This window comes from Rhipicephalus sanguineus, chromosome 2 (assembly GCF_013339695.2).
Source record: "Rhipicephalus sanguineus isolate Rsan-2018 chromosome 2, BIME_Rsan_1.4, whole genome shotgun sequence".
Taxonomy (NCBI): Eukaryota; Metazoa; Arthropoda; class Arachnida; order Ixodida; family Ixodidae; genus Rhipicephalus; species Rhipicephalus sanguineus.
The window spans coordinates 29,154,674-29,171,085 of NC_051177.1; the positions used below are offsets into that span (position 1 = coordinate 29,154,674).

General features: G+C 43.7%; 1 protein-coding gene across 1 annotated transcript in view; it reads right to left on the reverse strand.

Moving 5' to 3' along the window:
* The window catches only part of LOC119382622 (corticotropin-releasing factor receptor 2), a 193,607-nt gene extending 182,713 nt beyond the window's left edge, over positions 1-10,894 (reverse strand). The window contains exon 1 of the mRNA XM_037650408.2: positions 10,418-10,894. Coding sequence (XP_037506336.1) covers positions 10,418-10,619 — 202 coding nt within the window. The 5' untranslated portion in view covers positions 10,620-10,894. The remainder of the gene's footprint in view (positions 1-10,417) is intronic.
* Between the last annotated feature and the right edge of the window lie 5,518 nt (positions 10,895-16,412).

Below are 16,412 nucleotides of genomic sequence, written 5' to 3' on the forward strand. Positions count from 1 at the left end.
AACCCCCTTTTACTGTACGGAAGCCAAAGTAGAAGACAAAGAGGCGAGGAGTCAGGGTAAAAAAGATAAAAGAACGCTGGAACGGCAGGAGGGCACGAAAGAAAGGAATTGTGGTGAGGAATGAATTGTATCGCGGAGCACCGTCTTCCCGGGCAGACATCAGCCATTGGAGGCAATTTCAGAGCTGCCAGGTGTATAGGGGCTTGCGGGAAAGAAGCTCTTTTCTCCGCGAGGCATTCATCAACCTCTGTCTAGCGTGTCCTTCTACAATGCCACAGCCGTAGCGTCGGTTACCACGTCGAAGACAGATGCTCCGCTGCATACGCGTCTCCGCGAATGCGTCAGACGAATGGAACGGTTGTTGGACATGCATGAGGGCGGAAACGTGCTATTAGGCAGCTTTAGTTTAGCGTTTGCGTGATAGCGGGGGTTAAGGGAATAGCGTTGCAGTACTGCGAACGTTCGTTGCGGAAAGCGGTTTTAGTATGGTGGGATAGCGTTTACGTGCCCGAGTTGTGACTGCTGTCTAATAGAAAATGAGTGCGTTCAAAACAAGCAAACAAACCAAAAAGCTCGCCTGTCTTCCCGCATGCAGCGATATGTCAGATTTTTTAGAATAATAAAAAAAAAACAAATATGAATCCCGCACGAAATGCGACAATTTATGCGTTGCAGAATCGTTTAACAAAGACTTCGTAAAGCGCGCAAACGTGGTAACGCACGTTCCAAGAAATTGCGTGCCTATGTTGAACGTGATGGATCGTTCAGCCTTCTGCGCATGCGCATTTTGATCTTGTTATTCCGCTAAGCCCGTTAAACTAAAACTGTTTATTGAGGATGAACAGCGAACAAACCCTTTAACTGAGCCAAATGGTCTCCTGTAAAGCGTGCTTTGCCTGTTAGACATTTCTGTACTGAGGCAAAGCCATTCAAAAAAAAAAAAAAAGAAAGAACGTGTCGGGTTTTGGAGCGTCAAGACGAAATAAATATGAAATAGGGAAAAAGGGTCAGGCCTACTGCCCATTTGTTTACCCGCTTGAAAAAGGTGCTCAATAAATTAGCGAGGGTAATTTTGACACCGTGTGATAAACATATCGTGCTGTAGAATCATCCGGAATGACCCCAGAACAACTAAAACATTTGTATATCTTATTCCTTAAAGTGTTCTGGGCTTTAACCTGTTTAGCCCTTACATTGAATATAGCGGACTGCTTATATAAGGTGTGTCGTATTAAATTTCATCACTCTCTGTGTGCTAAATTATTATTATTATTATTATTATTATTATTATTATTATTATTATATTATTATTATTATTATTATTATTATTATTATTATTATTATTATTATTATTATTATTTTGCCGGAGCAATGTTTTGAAACCAAATAGTGTACGATAATCAAAGCCGTGCGCTGGTTATCGGTGCCCTGCACAATTACCGAGAACGTTCTGAAGTTGAAAGTTAATTTTGCTTCTGCATCTGTCCCCGAAGAACATCGATTTACAAGGTCTAGTTTTCGAGTAATTAAAAATATGCACATCTTCCGTCTGTTGTCGCTAGTATAAACCGTCAGTTCATTCCTTAAGATTTGTAACAAATCCGGCGTTCCAGTGTTTTTACAGACATATTTAAGTCGATTATGCACAGAAGATAGTTAATATGTGTTTGTCAACTTCATCCAGTACTTTTGTAGTTTTTATGGTACAGAAAAATACAAGTTCTTCTTGAAAACCATTCAAAGCTTCTATCTCTTGTAATTTCTTGCAGTGTTTATGTGCGAAAGAAGTCAGCGTTCATTGTATAAATCACCTATTCCCAATGCAGTCGATAATCCCCTATTGCTTTCTATTACATATTAAACAAGTGCAATGTGTTCGTATGTTTCAACGAGACGGTAAGCACCTTTAACATTTGCAATTCGGGCCAAGGCCAGTACACCATTTATAAGACAGAAATATTTGCCGTTCTCATTGGTTGTCATTGCTTGTAAAACATGCCACGATGCGAGCTCACGTATCATTACGCTGCCTGTGAAACCATTTTGTACGTTTAATTATGCACCATTCTACGTCTTTACGGTCGTAGAACAATTGCGCTCTCAAGAAGTGCTGCTATTCAAATAATTACTGCACGTTAGCAGATTCTTCATTGGGATCATTGTATTTAGTTTCTGCACGCACGAAGCAATATAGAAGAAGAATTGGCGATTTTTTTTTACTCTTATTAGATCCTTACGCGAGCGTAGCAGCGCCAATAAACGACCAGGTCGACCAGAGCCCCGTGAGCGTGGAGAGGTGGGTCAAAGTGAAAATACGCCCAGCTTGAGCACAGCAGCTGTTCTCGACAGCCGCAATGTGAGCCCCTCGAAATAAATGCTTCCATGGAATGTCCTACGCGTGTGCCCCGCTTACGTCATGAAGCACCCAAGAACGGTACGCCGAATCTGTTCTTGGTAATACAGAAACCAAGCAACAAAAAGACCTTGAACATGTCAAGAACGCGCTAAGCATATACTAAAAGAAGCCGGAGAAAGTTTATGTGCTGCAACATGACAAAGAGCGTAAGAACTCACGAGTGAATGCGCGAGGAAAGGAACACGCGGGGCTCTAAGACAAGAAATGATCGGTACAAGAAAAAGCTCGGTATCGTGTAAGCAAGACTGGGGGACACGTGTTGACAGTTTCACATAGAAGTGCTGCAACGTTTGCCTGCTGCCGACAAGAAAAGGAGGCAGAAAGGACGATAGAGAGCAGGTAAAACACTGTGGAGAAGGCAACAGAGGTAACACTGTCGAAATGCTCGATGATGCAGTGTACAACGTATGTGAAACAAAGAGAACAGTTCCTGAGAATCTAATAATATGGGGAGCTCTACGTATTGCACATGCTGAAGAAGAAAATTAAAGATAAATGAACGATGGGCAAGCAAAGGAGCGAGCGCTTTCAATTCTAGGACAGGTGGTCCGAGGTACGAGACAAAGCTTTCGTTACGAAAACTATGCCTAGGTGTGAAGATTCTTGCGCTGTTATGTACAGGTTAGTCGGTGGTATTGCCCAACCGTTCGCGTTCGTGCGCCGTCTCCATTTATTACTCATGTACACCCCGCTCGGACTTAGAGCAACATGCCGTGTCGTAATAACTGCAAGCTCCTTTTTTTTTTCTTGCAAAAGAACGTTGAACAAAAGCCCTAGTGGGATACTGAAGGCGTAGTGCGATGTTAGTAACTGTAACGAGAAAAAAACAGGTGCGCTCAACAACAGTGACTGTCCGAGAGTTAGTAAGTGAGATTTTGAAATTCATACTCGAGAAGCTGTTACGACGACTGCTGCAATTAGGTCGTCATTGGTCACGCCATGTGACAGCGCAGGTAAAATGAAGACGAATAATTCGTATTATCTATGAGAGAAACTCAAGGTGGACAGATGAAAAAAAAACGACGTTATAAGTGGGGGTGTGAAATGACGAAACTGAAACCTTGCGAATAAAAATCTCAAAGGAAATTCATCAACTGGGCTTATGATCATCATTTCCAACAAAAAATCAATTTTTTAGTTCTTGCTTAGTTTTAGGAGCTAGCGGGTGTCCTGATAAATTAACGTGTGCAACAGAGATGCTGATTTCTTTCAACAAAATTATATGTTACGCACTCGCAGATTTCCACCAATACATTACAGGTAAGAACTCGGGGAAATCGTACTGGGTTGTGTGGGATGTTTATGAACATTAATCTACGATGCTTCTTAGAGCAATCTTTTGTGAGCGCAGCAACTGGCACGACATGCATGAGAATAATATACAAACGTTACTAAGTCCAAATTAAAAAAAAAGTGTTCGAAGAGTTCAAACTATTTAGGCAGCACGCAACAATCATCAGAAGGTGATCATTAATTAGGCATGCTCAGAAAAAGGCTTCGATAGTAAGGTATGTACGTTTTCTTCTAATATACTCAGGAGCGCTTTTGAAATTCTAGTGCACGCGTACTGTTTGTTCAACATACGTGAGCCCTTTGTGACGCCGTGAATTATTAGCGTTTTTCATCACCAGAGCTGAAATAACGTAGCGATATGGCAGCATTCAATGGGTCCTGTAAGAGCAAAGTCTTTGCAATAGAATGATTAATAGAGCCTTTAGTGAGGTGGAACTTATTTTGAGACAAAGCAGGACACTTTCACTTCTCGTTAAGCATTTTCCCTTCTTTCAGCGCTTCTACTGGAAATTTTGATTTCGAAAATGTGACGCTTTAGATTAACGCATTATGACGCAAGCAGAATACATTGTTGCACGTTTAAGCAAGATTTCAATTCCCTTTTGTTGCTGGCAAACTTTCTGTGTTACGGATCAATAATGAAAGGGCTCCTTATTAGAAGGACTTCGCAACGATTCTCGTCTGCGAAGGATTTTTTTTTTGAGCTCTTCGCTCGTTGACTCTCTGAAATGAATAACGAAAAGTGCTTGATGAGGACCGGCCAGACACGCGCAACTGTTCCGCTTTTTTCTCTAGAATCTTAATTGTACTACGATGTAGTCCTTGGCTCGTTTAACTCTATTTACCGATAAGTGGTTTCTTGTGCCACCCCGTCACTTGCCGTGAAAAAAAAACAAGAAAAAAAGAAAAAAAAAACATAGCAGCAATCAAAAGAAGAGCGTCCATTATTATGTTGAAAGAAAAAAAAAAGAAACGAAACACTCGCCCCGGTTTAACCTCAACGGCACGATGCTCAGTCATTATACCGCAATCACATTTTATTATTATTGCAACAAAATAAAGCATCCCCAAATTAAGTACACCTGCATGGCGGAATGAAGCAACTATAGCTCATTCCCCACCCTTCCCACCCTCGACCTACCCACTTACTATAAAAACAGCGTTAGAATAGTGAAACCGACAATATAAGTAGCGCTGTCTTTTCTTACGACAGAATGCCTTCGACACACTGTTAAAAATTTATTCACAAGTTAAGGAGTAAAATTTCCCAGACATCTCACCCCTCAGTTAACATGTCAGCTTTGTAGTTTTTGCAAGCGCACTAATTAATTAAATATAGAACGGATGAGCAAATTATTTGCGCGTCTTATAGGCATCAAGTACAAACGAGATGCCCGTATATTGTTACAAATGCGGCGTTTTCGCTAAGACGGGTTTGAAGTTTGAAGTTCATTGCATTATTTGTGTGGTACATGTATTTACACTTTTAGGGACCCAAAAAATTGTTAAAGGGTCCCTAACGGCATTATGACATGTAAAAAGTGATTAAAAATAAAATAAAATAAAAATTATGTACTACCTGCTACGATTGAACAATGCAGTATTTGGCATCCTTTGGAGTATAAGCTGTATCCTGCTGCAAAAATAACGTGATCGCTGGTGAAAGCGCCAATCTAAAACTGAGCGTAGCTATGTCCTTAAGTGTTTTACGTTATTGTTTTTTTTCTCTATGAATAATCTCATAACTGGTGCCTCGCGTACACAATTTTTTAGACGCCTCACTGCCACATTTCCTTTGAATTTTGACTAGTGAGAGCTGTCCTATAACACGTCATAACTGTGTGAGAAAGAAAGAGACAAGGAAAGAAATAGAAACGAACAAATGCACGGCGTATTTTCACTGCATTCGTCCTAGTTTATGTGGTTGTTTAAGTCGCGAAATTCTCGAGAAGATCTCGAAAGCCGGAAGGGGAGAAATATCGGCAGGTGCGGCTAGACACCTGTTCTATATGATAAGCAGGAATCACGTGGGCGTTCTCTTCGCCACAGACGGTTCTGTTTCGAATTTGCATATTGAAAGATTTCACTTTGATTCCACAAGACAGCGGGTGTGGGGTAGCCTCTTTGTTCGCGTTGAGAACCTTCGCCAAACGATTCTCTTTTTTTTTTCCCTGACATCAGTCCTTCGAAGCTCGGGGCACTTTTGAGGGCGCGGTTTTTCGCATCGGAGACACGAGCCTGAATTTTTGGGGATGAGATAAGACCACGCCGTTCGAAGTGAAAAGGAAAACAGAACAGAGCTCAAAAATTGAGATGTAGAGAAAAAGTAGAGAAGGAAGAGAGAAAGAAAAAAACACAGCGCTGTTTAAGGAAGAATGAAGAGCTGAGCTGAAGACGCATGTGAGAGCCTATTTTCAGCATGGCCGGACAGTCACTCGTGGAGGAATGCGCTCAGTATTTTTTCGGAGCTTTCGCGGTGGTCCGTTTGAGGACTTTGGACGCATTGCTTACGGCGCGTTCGCTTCTTTTCTACGCGAGGGGCAACGTCTCTGTTTTCTAAGTAGGACGAGAAACAATAAATAAAGAGAACGTGGCTCAACTTTGCTCCGGCTGTTTATTTCTCTCTGCTGGGTGCAAGCCGGTACATCGCGTGGGTGTTGTCACGGGTGTCAAAAGCTTTTGGCGGGAGAAACACCATACGGCAGTGCAGGGCAGGAATGTGCGAATGAACACCGTTTCCGTGCGAACCTCTTTTCTTTACATAACATTCGAGTTGCTGTGTACACATTTGCGTAGCTGACTTGGTGTTGCCTGTTCTGTAAAGGAGTAAAAAACAATCAAATGGTAAGAGAAACCCACTAACTGCGGGTAAAATGAACCCACTGCTTACGCGACGTTCCTCCATTTTACTCAAGTCTGCGGGGTTTTAGTATACACCATTGAAAAAGCACTACACCGTTTTACGAGGTGCTCGAAGTGCCACATTCCGCCAGGAAAAGCGACAGAGCAGTTTCATGCAGCAAAAATGTTTGGAGTGGAGGTTGGGGGTTCACCCCCCGCCACCCCTCGAAATTTATCAATTTTGCATGTGTATATATATACGCATGCACGAACATGCATAACATATGGTTGAACCCCTCCCGGGAAAAAATTTCTCGCTACGCTATACTGAAATACCGCTACTGTTTTGCGCTGTGACTGTCGTCCTTGAAGGCCAAGCGCGCCTTAGGAATTATTCCTTTTTTCTTATCTCTCGCTACCTTGTCATCTGGGCAGCACGAAAATGAACAAGAACGAACAGGTTATGCTGAAGAAATGCGAAGAGACGACGCTGTAGCAATATCTCCCCGGATCGCGTCCGACAATATAGTGTCCTCGCTAAATTTACTTCGCAATAACTTCCGGCCAGCGTCACATGCCGCCGCAGTGCAGTCTCCTATAGGTAGCGCTACGAACGCTACGAAACTACTTCCGCCATCTCTTCATTCGGCCCCGTCCGGGCCACCAGTTCTCGTTCTTTACTTTCCTTTTCTTTTTGTGCCTGCTGCTTTTCATGGGAGTCTTCGTATCACGCAACGGCGACTTCCATCTGCGCTGAGGCGACTGCCGCGGAAGAGCGCGGAGTGTTAATCAGCTTCGCGATGTAGTCCCCCGACGCTGAACGCGACACTTCATTGGCGGGGATGTCTTACTTCCTCTAGCGCTTCTGCGGACGAAGTAAAACCAACAGGGAAAAAAACATAGGCTCGCGCACTTTCCCCACTAAATTAACAAAAGGAGAACACGGAAGGCATATGTATGACCTCTTTAAAAGGTACGCACTGGAGTATTTCATCATTAACAATTCGTTATACGCTGATATTTATTTATTTATTTCTCATCGCTTTTATTCGCACAGTAGTTACAGGTACAGTGCGACAGTGCAAAGTCAGCTTTTCCTTTAAAAAAAATTTGAGACTTGCCGTAAAAGAACGCCGGTAATCGTATTGGACATTGCAAACGTTCGCAGAGGCTTCTTAACTTGCCGCTTTACTCTAAATTGTGTTACCAGAAATAATTATAATACTTGTTGGGGTTTTACGTCCCAAAATCACGTTATGATTATGAAGAATTTCAACCACCTGGGGTTCTTTAACATGCACCTAAATCTAAGTACAGAGGCCTCTATTACTTTGGCCTCCATCGAAAATGCCACCTCCACGGCCGGGAGTCGACCCCGCGACGTTCGGGTCAGTAGTCAAGCGCCAGACCACTAGACCACCACGGCGGGTAAATTGTGTTGTCATCACCCCTTCCAGTAGGCGCTTTATTTGAAATTGTGTTATCATGACCAAGTGCACCACCGGGCACGCAACTGCTGCTTTCAAATCTTGCGTTCAGTCCTTGTTGAGGTGCTTTTTCAAGATTTTCGCGAGTATTGGGCGGTGGTAGCGTTGTTAACGTATGGAACTTCCGGACCTAATACCCAGAGATACTGGATCGGGTTATAATGTATGGCTTCTATATTTATACCTGTTTTAATCGTTCACGACCTGCCGACGGAAGTGATAACGCTAGTAATACACATCTCAGTTTATAGGCACGAAGGACTGAGTAAAAAAAGTATATAATGAAAACGAAGAGGGGAGGGGGGGTGCTTGTCAAATTATCTCGGTCTAAGCGCGGGTGTGGCTTTTCTCTAATTATCAGTTTTGTAGATTGTTTCACTTTATCGCTGGCGTGACAATACAAAGGTTGTTATTATCTATGGCGGTCCAGTATAATAATGACCCATAAAAATGCCATCAATGTGGCCACCTATAAAGCCTACCTAACGTCTGTGCATAGCACTTAAGGACGCACTAAATTGAGAGTACAAAGTCCATAATCTTGGTGTGAAAAATATGCGGGAACAGGCACCTGTAAAACCTATCAAACGTGAATGTACAGCACTTAAGGAAGCACTAAAGTGTGCGTACAAAACCTAGTGTAATGTAGCAGGAAAAATATGCTGGAACAGGAGAAGCAGAAAAGAACACCCGTCTTTTTCTCCAAACATGATGGAGGATTAACGCAGTTTTGTCATTTTACATTGAGGATTTTGTTAAGACAGCTTTATGCGGACAGCCGCTGCGAAATAAGCAAAAGAAAATAAGAACTAGCCGACTCTTTAGAAGTTGATTGACCATTGGATTTTATTTACCGTTAAGCCCTTGCGTTTCGTACCGCAGAATGCAAACATAAGAAATGAACAGCTGAAATGTTACCGTTACTACGACATTTACTGAATTGCGAACCCATATATAAATCAATGTATTTTTCAACTCTCTCTTTTTTTCTGACTTTGGAGAATATCATGGCATCTACGCAACGGCCTAATGGCTGGCGGCTAATTTACAGATATTCCTCACAAAACGGGAGCGCTCAGTATTTAAAGTAGCGGTCAATTCTCATCTGATTTGCGCTGCATATTATTTTGACATAAATTTACACACCTCGTCATTTGTAATATAAGAAGTAATTATGTCATTAAGCTTCAAATGTCATTTTGGCCACAGCCTTATTTACTACGATATACTTGCTGATCTTTCTCGCCTTTGTTAAGGTATTTGTAGTTAGATCCAAAAGAAGAAAAATCAGAGAGCAGCTTGTCACTGCTTCACTGCAAAAGATGCATATTGAGCGCATAAATATTTTGCACGGATTATATGCAAAGAGGATGCAAAGTGCAAAGAAGCGAGCCTACAATTGGTTTTAGTCGTAAAAGATAAAATTGTACAATTGATTAAAATGTTGACAGCATTTCCCAACTATACGAATAAAAAGTATGCGCTACCTACGCGTCCAGCGCTTCTCTAGATCAGCGAACAAAGTCTTCAATTTCTTATCCAAAACATCCGCTAGTAAGATCGCGCATAATAATAATGCTATCTTTCCGCCTTCTGCGTTTCCCTTTTCTTCCCCGACTTGACCGCAACAATATAAAACTTTGAAGCTATAACGATAGTAAATAAATTTAGGACATATTTCTCGCGATGAGGTGGCACTCAACGCGAAAAAAAAATTATAGAATAATCTCCTCACAATTTGTTTTGGTTTTTTGTTTTTAGTTCGAACACAAGTACATGCTACCTTGAAATAATAAACGGGGGGTTGTAATGCATTGCATCAATATTGCTACGTGCCTCTAATTGTTTATTTTGAGGTGATCGCGTTTCAACCACAAAAAATGTTAGCATCGCTCGGCGCAAGCCGCGCAGCAATGTTTGGGAAGCTTCGCGAATGTTTCAGATTGTTCCGTTAAGATTAAGCGCAGTACGCGACTACTCACGTTTATTCGAGAGCTTACGCGAGCGCTAGCGATAAAGCTGGAAGGTTCGGTCATTAATGTATAAAAGACGACACGTTCCGCCAATGATCAGATTACCGACTACCGACGTCTGTGCTTGTCGCTTTCGCTGCACTTAGAGTGTTGCTTCGTTTACTGGGCACAAGTTCACCCAATAAAGCGTTTAATCTTTACCGGCTGCGTTTTGCTTTCTTCACCGTCACAATGCACGCGACAATACAAAACATCGAAGACTGGCGTCTTTCTATTCACGTGTAGCTCGCGAATGAGCATTGCAGGCGCTGTTAAAAACCAAAGCAATGACATACCACGCCGCCTTTACGTGGGCTTAAAAAAACAAGACGCAGCTAAGTAACCTTACGTTTAATAAAGAGTCCTACCTTCATCGTTTTCATCCTTCTCTAGCCGGACGCATTCTTCTTCGGTCAGTTGGTAGTGAACTATCGTGGTGGCCACGTCCCACAACAGCTGTGTCGGCGTTGATGCAGCAGCCGTGCTTTCACTTGTCACCTCGGCACTCGCGTCACTCGTCCCAGAAGTTGAAAAGTCAAAGTCGTCGGGTATCTTCATCGATCTCACCATGACTCTCACTTCTCTGGTACTCGCTTCAACCTCTAACGACAGGATCGTAAATGTCGAGGATCTAAAAATATGTTACTGACTTTCAGTTAGAAATTTTTTTCTTTTGCTTGTTTCTTTCAGGCAGATAAGAGATCTGCGAACGTCACCGGTTGTCAATCAGTGGGGCGCTATCGGGCTGTAGCAGCGAAGGCCACACGGGCGCATCGGAGGCGCGCTTCAGCGTACAAGCTCTCCGCTCGGTTCCACGCAGGGTTCTAACCCGCGCGCAAGAGTTAAACTCCGAGTCGGTCCCGCGCGCGCTGGCGCGCGCCGCGCGGTTCGCGTGGTCACGTGAACTACCACGTGACAGCGCGCGCGTCCAATGAGCGCGCCGCTTCTTCTTTTTTTCTTTTTTCCAGCACCAGCGCACTTTTTGCACGATTTTGTATTGCTGCACGGCCGCCGTCGCCGCTCGCGCTCGCACCGGTTCTTTCTCCTCTTCGCCTGCGCGATCCTCGAGGTGCGAAGGAAAAGAGAAAAGAAAAAAATTCACTCCTGCCGCGTCGCTGATGCTTCGTGGTGCGCGTAGAGGCCCGACGGCAAAGCCACCTGCCGAACAGGTGAGGGAAGAAAATTGCTGGGCTGGAGCGTACCTGCCGGCAATCTCTCGACCGAAGTTGTGGAGTTTTCCTGTCCTGGTCGACCCCCTCCCCCGTCGTACGTTCAATTGTTGCGCCTGGGCAAGAGGCTTTATTTATTTTTTATTTCTTTGATAGTGCCCGAGGACGAGATTACTGAGTTAATCAGTGCCGCATGACGCTTTATGTTTTGTCACCTCTCCGCACCTTCCTTTTCCCTGGTCTGGTTTCATCAGTGTTTTCTTCGGTGGACTGATATTATCATCACGTACACTCAGAACATAAAAAAGCGATAGAACCTTCTTTCGAGATCGTCCAGACACCGCTGTTTATTTCCTGCCTCGCGGGAAGAGTGAGTGCTATGGGATTTTGGGAGGGAAACAATAACAAAAAAAGACGCAATAACATCGCATGGCTGCAGCATTTATGTTTCGCGGTATCCCCGGTAAATATACAAATTTATCACGATAATGCAGAGAAAGCAATCAGCGCTGACGACCCATCATTCCCAGAAAGACAACCGTTACAATCGAAGTCTCCTTCAGGGCAAACTGCAATTCCGTAAACGAGGCAAATAAAATGCCGTTTACGTACTAAAGAAGAAGCAACATCAACACTGTGTTCCTGCGTTCTGTATTATGCTATCCCTATAACTGCCGACTGCACAGACACTGGATGAGTCGGGTCGTTTCAGTGACGACAAGGCTCGCCAAAGTAGAGCACTGCTGCGCTTTTGAACGCGAGCAATGTGTTAGGCAAGCCATGTTTAAAGAATAACCACATTTGTCAGGGACTTGCAGAATTTCATTCCGGCCTTGTTACTACCGCGTTCGCAAGTTCTGTCCTGAAATTGTCTTAACAAGTCGCAAGAAATACAGTTGGTAAAGTTGCAGACACTGTCTCACGATAACTCGCGCAAAATACATTCCTCACCTTGTCGTTTATTCTTTTTGCCCTAACTAGTTAAGCCTGAAGTCGATTCGCACCAACTAGCCCAACTCAAATCTCTAATACGTGGGATAAATCCGGAATTTTTCAGCAAATGTCTTTAATGTAAGTCTGCCAACAACTGGGAGCTGGGAGGCAGTTTTCTCCATCTCGGACTTCAATAGACAACAAGCTAGAGCTCATTGGGCAAGCCAAGCACCTCCGCCAATGGAGTCGGGACTCCCCGACCACAACACTAAAAAAAAGCGTGAATCAAAGTTTTCATCGTCATCTTCAGGCCGTGAGGCTTGATTGTCGTTATCAAATACACATAAGGCGAATTGTGCGTTTAATTCGTCGTCTCGAATCTCTTGCGCGTCCGCGTTTTAGTGGAGCGTTTTCGAAGCGGGTGACGGGTGGCGTTGCTCCGGGCCACGGCAGTGCGACGGATCGGTGCGACGTGCTTGTGGACACGGTCTTCGTACTCGAAGGTAGCGAAGACAAACGTAAAATCTTCCACAGTCCACGTTGTCTGGTGGTGAACTGACTCCTTGTTCAAGGATTGATGTCTGCGTCAGATCCAAAAAGAAAGTACGTCATCAATTTTTATAAAGAAAAAAAAACTACTTCTAAATGCGCCTTTGCGATATAACGAAATTTGCGCGGAAAATGCCTGACTGGAAAACTAGTGAGTCGACAATATAAACTTCCAAGCGAACAAAATGAAAACTATACCGTGGCTTCTAATGTTATTGCTAGTAGCAAGCATTACGATAACGATATTAGGGGAAAAGCATAGCGTGCTAGAGAAAGCTCTGCTCTCTAATGTGGAAGAAACTGTGTGATGTAAACTCATACACACTAAGAAAAGTCACAGTTTCGCCCCAACGGCGAAGCAATGAATGCGATAAAAGAAATTGGAATGTAACGCGAAGAACGGAAAGAAGCTCGAAATTGCCAGCGCGTCGCTCAAGCCCAAAGGACGCACGAAAAGAACGCATACAGGACAAGCGCGAACAATCATGCGTCACAGCTCGACACTTGAAGCGCACTGCTCAAACATAAAGCAGGACGCACGAAACGAACGAACAGGTACACACAGGACGAGCGCGAACTGTCCCAGTTGTTACTTATTTCTCTTTGAACAGCGCGCTCCTTTCGCAAACGCGGCCGCTGCAGCGAGCGAAGTGACCCTCATACGCTCTGTGACTTCAGCGCGGACATCGCGGGGAAAGCACAAAGCATACCACCCCACCCCCCCACCAGCCGCCTCCTCCTTTCCTCGAGATAAGCGCACGAAGGCGACCACGCCCTGTAGGGCGAAGAGACACGGCGTTCGCAGGAACGGTGCGACGATGTTTAAAGCGCGCCACGCGTGCACATCGCGCCATCTATGTGGTAACTAAGAAAGCATGCTGATGTATGTGGTGTATATAAATAGCTCGCCGTTATCAGGCTGAAAGACGGTGCTGTTGAACGTTATGTCACGCTGATAACGCGCATGCCGCTCGTGAACTTACAGTACCGCGCGCCCAGTGATAATGCAAGGAAAGACACGCAACACAGATGACGATTATTGTTGCGGGACAATTTTTAGGGGCGAAACTCCTTATAGCGGCACCCGTTCGTCCCTCGTAGCGTAGTATGTAACCAGTCTTACGCTTTGACCTGCAAGGTGGTGCCGGTGGGAGATTTTTCCTGTGCGTTGTTGAACAATAAAAAATTCGCAGCGTTAGCTAAAAGCCGACTTTTTCTGTCTCTCATTCCCATTAGCAGCCATTCTTTACCTCCAAGGTAGTGCCTGGTGAGATTTCTCCTGTGCGTGATTAAACAATAAAAATTTTGTTCAAAACGCCGTTGATTGATGAAATAAACCAACAAAAGACGCCAGATGTTTTGTAAAAGCAAAACGAAAGAACGCCAGATGTTTCTAAAGCAAAACGAAAAGACGCCAGCTGCTTAACGAAAGACGCCAGATGTTTTCTAAGCAATGGTTTTCTAAACAATGAAAATTCACAGCGTACATGTAAAATTAAAGTGCGCTGCAAGTCGTCATAACTCATCGAACCTTTAGTATAAACGTGCCCGATCTCACGTCGGTGATGATGTACTGGGCAGAATTCACGGAAGATTCACGGTTTACCGATGAACCTCCGCAGCTTCGCCCAGTCATCATCATTCACTCCGTGGATATGCTGTGATTTTTTACTCGCTTGTTTTTTAGAGTGTAGTTATCAGTGAGCAGTCATTCTACAACAGTTGCTCTCTCGAAAATCAATATTATTGATTACGTTGAAGAACAATACGGACGTGTATGCACAAGTGTTGGCGATTATTGGCATAAACATGATTTTATTACTGAGCTTGGTTTAAGTACGTACGTACGTACGTGCTTACATACATACATACATACATACATACATACATACATACATACATACATACATACATACATACATACATACATACATACATACATACATACATACATACATACATACATACATACATACATACATACAACATACATACATACATACATACATACATACATACATAATCTGTATCAGACAAGTCATTCCCATATAATAAATGATTAAGCTTTGGGAAGAAGAAAAAAGTATTTTCGAAGAAATGCATTCAGAAAAAAAGTGTGCGCAGAAAAAGAAGGCTAGGTATCAAGCAAGCAGTGAATAATTAGGAAAAGTAACCGCAAGTAACACACGGGATACAAAACAAGACAACACAGAGCAAACTTCATTAATCACCAACAGGCGAACACCCGCACTCTTCTAAGTTCAAACAATGAAGATTAAACAAAGCTTTAGAGTCTAATTTTCCTTGCGTAGCACAAGTAGCAGCCGCAAGCAACAGCTTTATTTATTGCACGTGTCAATGGCTTTTCGCCATTATACAAATCCTTCTTAGGACCCTTACAATAAAGTTCTTTCAATCGATTTCATTGAAATAATTCAAGCGGTCCTCTGAAAATTCATGTGTGTGTTAAATGAATTTCAATAGAAAAAGCGAAGTTGCAAACAAGCTGAAGCTGCCTCTTAAGGGCGTGACCTCATCGCTTCACATTTTTCACTAATGGAGTGCAAACAGCTTTACTGGCAATTGACGCAGCCGTGCTTACTTTCAATGCCGAAAACAGGCAGCTAAAAAAATAAAGTTAGCAGAAAAGCGATTGTTGAGACGGGCCCCAAATAGAAGCGAAGCGCAAATAGAAATAAAGTTATCAATACAGTGTCTTTGTATTGGACTCGAAATCGGGCACACTAAGTGCTACGACCTTCGGAAATACGTATATAAAGAAGAACACAATGCTGCTTTCAAAAGAAAAGGGGACAAGAGTAAACTTGGAGGTTGACGCTCCTTGAACGTGCTCCTTCGATGCCCCTCGGGTGTGTGCGTAAGAATCCTTATCGAAATCAAAGCAAACCATCGTTCCATTTAGGGCTTGCCTTGCGGTGCAAAAAAAAAAAGAATAATGTAGAGCCTCAACAGAAAAGAAACCCGCAAAGGCTTTCTTCAAAGTTCCACGTATTCGGCGGCTTGCGTTTGTGTCGTAACGGCTCTCGTCGATGTGAGCAGTAGCGCAGCGAGAATGCGTCGCTTAAATGCGTCAGTGTGTGTGCTTGCGCACATGTATGTATGTATGTATGTATGTATGTATGTATGTATGTATGTATGTATGTATGTATGTATGTATGTATGTATGTATGTATGTATGTATGTATGTATGTATGTATGTATGTATGTATGTATGTATGTATTTACGTACGTACGGTGGAGACTACATTTAAAGGGGTCATGAACCACTTTTCCAAGTAATGATCTAATGGCCTCAGTATCGGAGTGTACTGCCTCCAAAATCGATTGCCGCAAAAATTTCTCGAATCCGTCAAGAATTAGCGGAGTTACGGGGGTTTGGCGCACGCTCCCAGCGCTTTCTCTCTTTTCTCGTGCCGGCGAGCGCACTGGAAGCTAGACAGGGAGGGATGGCATGGGGGAAAGAAGTTACGCCAGCGCGCGTCATGAAACGCGATCGCTCTCCCGCTGTGATTCGCTTGCGCGAGTGCGGCTACCGTGTACTGAGGAGTGCGGCGCCGGCAAGTGGCGGCACCTCGCGGCAAGAAGCGCATCTGATGCGAACGCCGCTTTCGATTTACGTCGGCTATCGGCCAATAAGCATGCTATGTCTCTTGCGACGTACAGCGGACAGACGCCCCGCCCACCGACGAGA